At 38.1% G+C, this 10,047-nt stretch overlaps 1 protein-coding gene across 1 annotated transcript; it reads left to right on the top strand.

Moving 5' to 3' along the window:
* The first annotated feature begins 4,602 nt into the window (after positions 1-4,602).
* On the top strand, positions 4,603-9,529 carry LOC116215518 (lysine histidine transporter 1-like). Its single transcript, XM_031551262.1, has 8 exons — positions 4,603-4,782; positions 7,166-7,323; positions 7,420-7,806; positions 8,029-8,422; positions 8,538-8,643; positions 8,735-8,826; positions 8,907-8,975; positions 9,087-9,529. The coding sequence occupies exons 1-8, from the start codon at positions 4,729-4,731 to the stop codon at positions 9,183-9,185; spliced, it is 1,359 nt and encodes a 452-aa protein (XP_031407122.1). The 5' UTR covers positions 4,603-4,728; the 3' UTR covers positions 9,186-9,529.
* Positions 9,530-10,047: the final 518 nt, after the last annotated feature.

The raw sequence follows: 10,047 nt of genomic DNA, 5'->3' as shown, positions 1-10,047 counted from the left end.
TATAAATAACAAACTTGTAATTGTTCCAACATTTCTTTTCTGTTAAAAATTCTTTTAACATTCAAATCAACACACACACACACATATATATATATAGGTCCCTAAATCAAAGAAGTCATATTTTGGAAGATGTGAGTTTTGAAAAAAACCATATTTTGGTAGATGAGAGTACATAAGCAAACTATGTGATTTTTCAAAGTTATTGATATTTGACGTTTTTGATATTTTGATAGATGAAGGGAAAAAAGGCAAACTATGTGATTTTTTTCGGTTAAAAAATTTGTGGCATGCTATCCACGTAGGCAACCGTCTGCTACATTAGCGCCGTTAATGGTAATGTCAGCAGTTTTGATAGTCTAATTAACAGATCGGTAAATCGAAAAAATGGAGGTAAATATTGTGATTTTTCAGATCAAAATTTAAAAATTGAAAAATTGAAAAATTTCATGAAACTAACTGATTTTTTAGCTATTTCCTCTAAAATAAAATAAAATGTTGCTCATATACTGCAGATGCCATGTGAACATGATTTTAATATGAAGTCAAGTGATTAATATAATATAACGACAACGAAACGAAAGTGGCAGAGTTTAGTAACTCTCTACTTCTCTTTAATAAATATTCAAATCGATGTGTCCCTATAGAAAAAGATGCAAAATGTCCTCGACAAGGTAGTCCTACAAGGATTTCTGAACAACATGAACCATGCATGAGGGTTTTACCTTTTCCTGTCAAACTAATTAGGTTTTGGATATACACGATATATGCATATATTCTTTACATTTCAATTTATACACTGATGATATGACATGATACCATACATTCTTGTTAAAATCGAACCATTTGGTTTGATTCTAGTTTAAATAGATTTTCTCCGGTTCACTGAAAAAAAAAAAAAGAGACTTTCTCGACCTAATTCTCCTAGTACTCGTACTCCCAAAATCTTTTGTTCTCCTTTCACCTATATGCGTTCTTTTCTTTCCTGTCATAGAAGGAATTAAATAGGGAAAAGGAAATAAAAGTAATACGGAAACTTATAAATGGGAATTAAATTTAAAATTTCTTAATTTCAAGATGAGAATTGATGCTACAATATCGATGTATCTAGAAATAGAAAAGAAAGGACGTGCAAATGCTCAATAGGATGGGGCATGGCATAATATATGTATTGGGAAAATGACTGCTTTAATTAACTTATATCGAGTCACTCTCGTATTTGACAATAATGCTTTTCCAACGAAGAAAACTAGAATTACCAGGCTTCTTTTCCTAGTTGGTTCACAAGCGCTACAATTGGGAAGATGCATGAGGCAACAAAACGCGTAATGGATACATTACAGGATCAATGTATACGCTTTTGAATAATAATTTATGATAACCTGATTTAAATGGCGTGAGAGTTTTCATCTATGTTTGAGATCTCGAATTCGAATCTTACTAAGAGGCGGTAGGAAGTAAAAACCACGAATGCACTAGGTCCAACATAGTTGACCTGCTTGGACTAAGTACGAGAGGAGGAATTAGATTAGGATTTAATTAACCTCAAGATACCCAAACTATTAAAAAAGAAGGAAAAAGTATAAAAATCCATTTGTAGTTTAAATTTGAGACAAATTGAACCCTGTGGATTTCTGAGGGACAACTAGCACTCCGTGGTTTATTTCGTGAGACATAATGGACCTCATGATTAGTTTTTTTGTCACTTTTGACTCTCAAACTTTTCTTTTTACCCTAAAACTTTCAACTCCTCGTAATTTAGTCGTAAAATTTGGGAAAAAAAGAGAGGAAGGGCTTGGGCCGCTGGTCGCCGACCTTGACCCCACCACCAAGGCGCTGAAGCCCACAGAGGATGTCGAAAACCTCAAGGATGAGGTTAGGATCACTAATTGGTAGCCCCAACCCCCGAATTGATAGGGATCTCGGTCGATTCGGGGGCGGGGGCCATCAATCTGCGACCCCGACCCCACCTCCATGGTCGCCGGCATCTTCTGTAGTGCAGGTGACCTTGGTGATGGTGTCAGGGTCGCTGACCGACGGTCCTAGCCAGTTCCTTTTTCTTTTTTTTTTTGAAAAATCATAAGGTCTAATTTGTTTTAAGTTCAAATCATGGGAGGGTGTTTTGTACTTTTCCCAAAAAAGAATGGACAAATAAACAAAATTTACTATCAAGTGATAACTAAGCATACTGCATGTTTGCTGCTAATTTCCTTCATTTTGATCACATTTCATTGATTGTCACACATGCTCAACCACTCGACATAAATGGTTAGCTAGACATAGTAAACTCCATTTTAGCACGTTACTCAGTTTGTCATTTATGATTTGGATTCCTTGTTAAGCAATGGAGATCCCTCGATCGAGGGCTAGCTCTTGGTCTTCAACTAATAGAGACCTTTTCAACTTTCACTTATTCAGTGGAAAGGTTTGGTGCAGACGGACAATATTTGATGTAACTTACGCGCTTCTCCATGTTTTGGTCCAATTTGGAACGTCCGGAAAGTGCGGCATGTTCCTTTTCTCGGAATAGGGAATTATTTCATTCAAAAAAAAAAGTACGAACTATTCGTTTTATCTGTGCATTATCGTATTAATTTTCTGTGATGAGATTACCACCATAAGAAGTTATTCAATAACACGCAGAGCATTGTACTAGGGCTATGCCCTGTTTCATCACCCAAAAAAAAAAAAAACTTGCAGAGAATTAGACGATTTCTGAAATGACCTCCGAAGCTATGTACGTGCGGACAAACATATCCTATAAGATAGCTAGTGAATAAAAGGACTGGATTCACTTATCCATCGAGACTCGGGATGGTCCAATCGAGTCTACATATATATATAAAGAAGTAGATACCACCCTCAGCTACCATTAGGTTATGGAAGGCTCCTTGACCCACTAAAATACTGAGATTTTGACAGGAAAAATAAAAGAAGAAAATTTTTAAAAAGTGAGTAGACATGTTAAAGATTTTTTTGGATTGTAATGTGCGGTTGATTGTGGCCAGAGAAATTATACCTTGGATGACTAAAGTTAACAACTCCCAAACAATTCTGAATTATTCCGTGGCACTATCATTGTAATCAAAACTTCCACAATAGAAAACTGTATTTTCTATGACACGACGATATATATAAGATAAAAGTTAATATAAAATATTGTTCTTTTGGCAAATATTGTGAGATGGTGCGCATTTTACCTCGGTAATTTATTGGATCAATTTCAAGTTTAGGTGAGGGCCCGACAGCTCATGCGAGAAAGTGACGATCAAATTCAATTGATCATAGAAACTTCAATGGATAATAATACTTCGGCTTTTTCATTAACTCTTCGCATACTAGCATACAAAAATGATTCCTTGGTATCCTATGCGGCCTCTTATAGATAACGTATAGGTGATTTTATCATAGTTCTGGCATTAGAACAAAGTTCTTTTTTTTTTTCTTTTTAATGAATAAAGTCCAAAAAAATTTCTCATGTACAGTTAATTATCATATCGTTTACATACATTACATTCTTTAAAAAAAAAAGAAAAGGAAAAGAAAGTACATGTCTGCACTCTGCAGGCGACAAGATACTTCACGGGCCAATTACAAGACCCCTCTAATTTTTTTTTTTTAAATTTCGGTGGAAGATCCCTCTAATGTTTAGTTTGGTTCATATAAGCTCATAAGTTTAATTTTTTTGGTGATAATGCCCACAAGTAACCAATTCGTGATTCCTTACTTAAATTTTCAGTTGCTTTTGGAAACTAATTCATAGTCACATGAATAACGATAACTGACTAACAAAAAGCATAATTAGACAACAATTTAAAACTCATTGGATGATAGTCAAAATTAAAAATTTTAAAAATTCTTATATATTGCATATCTAATATAAATTCAGGATACACTGCTAGCATGTCATTTTCTTTTTATTGCGTGTCAGATATTTCTTCATCACTAAGGAATTTCACGGGAGTCGGACTCGGATCCATGGGGCAAAATGGCCCCAAGTTTCATGGTCGGTAAATGGGACGATGCAAACTTGAGGGTGCAAAATAAACGCAATACCAAGGTTGGGGAGTGGGAAAACTAAACTTTCTAGTACCTCATATAAGGACGGGAGATGCAGGTCGAAGATATTCAAGATTCGTGGAATCTGTCCTAAGGGGTAACCTTTCAAGCGATTTAAAAAAAACGAGAATTTGTCTTATCGTAACCTCCCGCCATGAATCAATAAAAATTTTTTCAATAAATAAAATCTCGGAATCAAATATTTGTAAATACGTTGGAAGAGTTTAACTCTCAATCAACTGATTCGATTCGAACTGAATTAGTCGGCCTAATTAAACTTGCTAATACGAAGGTGCACACTGGGAAAAATAATAATAATAATAATAATAATAACACTTCCTCAAAGTCCAAGTCAAACAAAAACGTCATATTCCCATCCATCTCCAAAACCAACGATTCTCCCTCTTTCTTTCCGCTGCTCTTCCGGTTGAAAAGTCAGTTTTCTGCCGTGCAATTACACACACACACATATATATAAATATGTATGTATAGATAGGGACAAACGTAGACGGTCGTCGACGTTGTCTATAAAAGTCTTTCAGTTTCAGTGGGTTGGCCACCACGCGCGAATTAATTTAATTCCCCTTCCTCTGCATCCATCCCCTCCCCGGCCGGTTTTATTCTTCTCGCGGTTCGGTCGTTCATCATCGGTGTCGAAGAACGGAGACAGCCATGGGAACTCAAGCTGATGCTGCAGATCAGAAGACGGTCGACCATCAGTCCTCGGTCAGTCTCTCCTCTCCTCTCCTCTCTCCCCCTCTATCTTACACATCCTCTGTGAAGAGATGTTATCAACCATTTGTTAGTAACTTCCCCTTGTTCTATATATGCGAAGTGGCCTTGAAAAAGATATTTTATATCCGGAAATGCTACGATCTTTACACACCTCGTACTTGTTTGTTCGTTTTGCTTAAATGCGGTGGTTTTATCGAACAATCCATAAGTTCTTTATGTTAAATCGATCCGAATTTCGATCGAGACTCGTTCGATGATTTCTACTGAGCTGAATTAACGTATGCTAAGATGGAATTAGATGGTTCCAAACGAAGCTTACAGGAAAAGAAAATAAAGGAAAAAGAGGCAATTGTATGGCCAAACGAAAAGCAAAAGGCTCTTTTTGTTCCTCAGCCATTGGAGCTCTGTCCCCCATTGTGTTTGTATTTTCAAAATATTTGTAGATTGGCCCCTCAAAAAATTCTATCAATCTTTCATGTCCCTTGCTTTTCTTTTATCTAATTATGACCACGGGAGCTTTTCCGATCGCTTCAAGTGCTGAGAAGCTCCAAATAAAACAGATCTACATAAGTTATACTCAGGCCACTAGATGCGACCTTTGTAAGTAATAATCACTTGAAATGATCATGTAGAATTTTTTCGGTTTATTGAATTTCTTTTGTACTTTGCTTAACGAGCTGGGGATTCGGTATTTATACACATCACCTTTGAGAATATAGACATTTCTCACTGATTCTTCTTCTTTTTTTTTTTTTTCCTGCAGAATTTGTTTTTATTCCCATAATTTTGAATGATATTTGATAGTTTAGGTAGACCCAGATGCAATTTATGAAACTTGAAATACCTTCAACGGTCAAAATTATTCTCTGAGCTCTCAGAGTCTATCCTCTCGATTACATCGCCAAATTTATCTTGCCCTCATTTTTGTCTGTATCTCCCAATTTCCTATGAAGAAAATCAATTTTCTCCGACAATTTTCAAGTTATCAGACTACATTCGCCCTAATTATTTAAATATTTTACGTGCTTATAAGTGGTCAATTCTCAATATCTATCCTCATATGACAACGATTTTTTTTCCCCCTGTTCCATACTTACAAAATTGCCGTCTTTGAGATAATCGGAGCAAGTAGTGTCAAAACACTTTTTTTTAACATTGGCTTATTTCATTAAAGTATTGAAATTGAAGCACTTCCCCATGTGTCTTGGTTGTCACTTACCAATATTCATATTTTTTTAATAATTAATTTATTTATTCATTCATTTAATTATTTATTTTTTCGATGTGAATCCCAGTATTCCAGCGTGAATTTTTTACATTTGTAAGGTCTCGAGCTCGAGACCTTACTTAAGCCGAATAAATGTCGAACCGCTTGAACTAATCCACGTTAGTTTTAATTATTTATTTACGATAAGGTATTTTCATAGTGTCTGTTTGAGTTAATTAATCCGTACAGCACGGTCTATAGCATGGAAGACAATGACTAGGCTCACAGCTAATCTATCCATTGAACAAGTTGATCGACTTATTTATTGCGCCCTGGTCAACGGTTTTTGGGCATTCTGGGCAGTTCTTTCAGTCAATGCACGTTAGAATCAAACATTCATTTCATATATTCTTGAAATCTGAAAGATTATATTATGTATACAAATATAATAGAAACTGCGAAATTATTCGAACTAAGCATCGGAGGAGGGCTGGCCCGCTGTGCATGCATGGGTCGTGAGCTCATGTGACCAAAGACCTGGGCTTTCAAGGTTGAGATCTCGCTGACGAGGCCAGATCAAACCAAGACGAGTCGGGTCAGGCTTCATAGGCCTTAGAATGGTCAGAGGAGGTTGTTGGTCGCCAATGATGCCGGCACTCCGGTGGGGGCGGTGGTCGGAAAGCTGCAACGGCTCCCCTGCAATAGAGCTCGTTCTTTTTTCATTTTCATTAGTATATTTTTAAAAGATAACCATTTGATTAAAAAATAGAGTAGTTTTAAGTCAAGGATAGCTTGGTCTTTTGATATTTCATTTTACTCCAATCCATATATATTCTGAGGTCTAACAAAATTAAACTGTTGAGGATCATAAAATCAATTGTTAGCTAGTGTTTTTTAATTCCTTGAATTTTCTGTCACAGAAAGCGCACGAATTTAATACAATGAAATAAAATTCATATTGATTATTATATGAGAATGTGAGTCATTACTCTTCCTTTTTCTTGTTTCAATTCCTTGTTTTAATCCCCTCTAATCCTACTCTGACCCAACACTGATTAGATTGGATTAAAGAATTCAATGACTGGAATCTAAAGGACTCATTGACAAAAATTATGAATGAAGACAACCTTAGCTTTTTTTTTATGATTTGATTTGTTGAATGGGCAGATCGAGAAGAAATTAGCAAAGCAGAAGGAGATCGACGACTGGCTTCCGATTACGTCATCGAGGAATGCCAAATGGTGGTACTCTGCCTTCCACAATGTCACTGCCATGGTCGGGGCCGGTGTGCTGAGCCTCCCATACGCCATGTCCGAGCTCGGATGGTGCACTTTCGCTCCCTTTACTCGCTATATTTGATAACTTGGAAGTTGGTATAAATTTACTAATCTTTCTGCTATTCTCTTCTTATATTGATTCAGGGGTCCTGGTGTGGTCGTGCTAATCCTCTCGTGGATTATAACCCTGTACACGCTGTGGCAAATGGTGGAGATGCATGAGATGGTCCCTGGCCGGAGGTTTGATCGGTACCATGAGCTTGGGCAATATGCGTTCGGGGAGAAGCTCGGGCTGTACATCGTGGTCCCACAGCAGCTCGTGGTGGAGGTTGGTGTGGACATTGTGTACATGGTCACGGGCGGGAAGTCGCTCCAGAAGGTCCACAATCTTGTATGCCCGGAGCCTGGCAAGGATATCAAGCTCACCTACTTCATCATGATCTTCGCCTCTGTCCACTTCGTCCTCTCCCACCTTCCCAACTTCAACTCGATCTCAGGCATCTCTCTTGCCGCTGCTGTTATGTCTCTAAGGTAGGCTCGAGCTCGAGCTCGATTCTCTCAGTGGCATTCCACTCTGCTTACTTGGGCACCAAGCAAGCCCATAGTATACAATCATTTTCTTGACAAATTAGGCGAAAAGAAAAGACCTAGCAATGAAATTAAAACTCTGAACACCAACTAACAAGTTCTTTCATAATTTGAGATTTCTATGACGAAACCAAGTTTGATATGTGTCCTCGTGTATTGCTGCAGTTATTCGACAATTGCTTGGACAGCTTCAGTACACAAGGGAGTCCAGCCCAATGTGGAATACGGGTACAAGGCCAAGAGCGCTGCTGGAACTGTGTTCAACTTCTTCAGTGCCCTTGGCGACGTGGCCTTTGCTTACGCGGGGCACAATGTGGTCCTGGAGATTCAAGCGACGATCCCTTCCACTCCTGAGAAGCCATCCAAGGGCCCAATGTGGAGGGGAGTGATCATTGCATACATAGTTGTGGCATTGTGCTACTTCCCTGTGGCCCTGATCGGGTACTGGATGTTCGGGAATGAGGTCGAGGACAACATCCTAATCTCATTGAAGAAGCCCACCTGGCTCATCGTCACGGCAAATATGTTTGTTGTTGTCCATGTTATCGGAAGCTATCAGGTAATGTCGAGGGCATATATAGATCATAAAGATCGAATGTAATTAACGAATTCAATCATTTGATTATGGGAAAAGCCACATCTTTAATAGTTATAAGGGTATTACTTCCCTGCAGATTTATGCAATGCCAGTTTTTGACATGATGGAGACGGTATTGGTGAAGAAACTGCACTTCAGGCCGAGTTTTCTTCTGCGTTTTATCACACGGAATGTGTATGTTGGTAAGTAAAACTAAACCTTATACAGATCACTCTTCTCGAACTACTAAATTTATGAGTCAGAACTAAAATAAACATGTAATTTGTGTGGCAGCTTTTACAATGTTTGTTGCAATGACATTCCCTTTCTTCGGCGGTCTACTTGGGTTCTTTGGAGGGTTTGCTTTTGCCCCGACTACATACTTCGTAAGCAAAGCCTTCAGCCCTCGACATTCTAGATTTTTGCCCCACAGCTCTCATTATGTTCCTTTTGCTGCTTGTTTCAGCTTCCCTGCACAATGTGGCTCGCAATCTACAAGCCGAAGAGGTTCAGCTTATCTTGGTGGGCCAATTGGGTAAGTTCATTCATTGAAGCAAAAGGAGCTCGATCACCGTGATCACTCCAACATTGATCCTATAGATATTGTTCAATCTGATCATCTGATTTGGGTCTCGGGTACCTGCAGATCTGCATCATATTCGGCATCCTCTTGATGGTTCTGTCACCTATTGGAGGATTGAGGCAGATCATACTTCAGGCCAAGGACTATAAATTCTACTCTTAGAAGTTTGGTCGGAAAGTTAAGTCCAGCTCAAGCTTACAGGCAAATAATCAATCAATACAGAGGGAAAAGAATTAGTCCAAGCAAGCCGTTATTTAGAGATTGTTCTGATATGCGACTGAAGGGAAACCATCGAGCGGGAATATTCAAGAAAAATCGGAATGGCATCTGCTGGCTTCTGTCATTCCTATCAAGCTTGTCATTTCTGATTCAGTTTCCTATATATCTGTACATGTTTTCGGTCAATTTTTAAGTTTATGTGTCTTCGCGTGTGAATTGAACAGAGAAAACATATATTGAAGTAACGATAATGAGACATCGAATTTAGGCTTGGCCCTCTTTTGTTACCGAAAAAAGAAAATATAAATTAAACAAGATATTACTCGACGACATCATTGGACAACTGTGATAAGTAATTAACGTCAGCGATCACCTTGAACGCTCTATGGGGGTGAACATCGACATGACTGCTGCACCGTCCCTCGGATGACTTTGCAGATTCGTGCATACGGCCCCAACAGGATGTCACTGACACCGGTGAGGACCACCCTAATGCCGTAATTATTAGTATTATGTACAAAGGTATACTGCAGATGGACAATATAAACATAAACAAATGGAAGGTGATTCAATTTAAGCACTTCTCCGTGATTTGTTCCAATTTGGAACACCACCCGGAAGAGTGAAACATATTGTTCCTTTTCTCGGACTAAGGAACTATTCTTCATCATTTATCTCCCGAAAAAATCGGAGCTATTCGTTTTCTCTATACATTGTTATACTAATTTTCTGTGATGAGATTCTCACCTTAAGAAGTTAATTAAATAACTCGTAGAGAATTACAGCACAGATGTGAAGATACTTT

This window comes from Punica granatum, chromosome 7, assembly GCF_007655135.1.
Source record: "Punica granatum isolate Tunisia-2019 chromosome 7, ASM765513v2, whole genome shotgun sequence".
Classification (NCBI taxonomy): domain Eukaryota; kingdom Viridiplantae; phylum Streptophyta; class Magnoliopsida; order Myrtales; family Lythraceae; genus Punica; species Punica granatum.
Note: the sequence above shows the minus strand (reverse complement) of the source record. Positions and strands in the feature narration are given on the sequence as shown.

What these genes read in the sequence shown, in the direction of transcription:
- LOC116215518 (XM_031551262.1), top strand. Translation starts at nt 4,729, where the DNA reads ATGGGAACTCAAGCTGATGCTGCAGATCAGAAGACGGTCGACCATCAG. An exon ending in CGGTCGACCATCAGTCCTCG is followed by an intron (nt 4,783 to 7,165) that starts GTCAGTCTCTCC and finishes TTGAATGGGCAG; the next exon opens with ATCGAGAAGAAATTAGCAAA. An exon ending in GCTGCTGTTATGTCTCTAAG is followed by an intron (nt 7,807 to 8,028) that starts GTAGGCTCGAGC and finishes GTATTGCTGCAG; the next exon opens with TTATTCGACAATTGCTTGGA.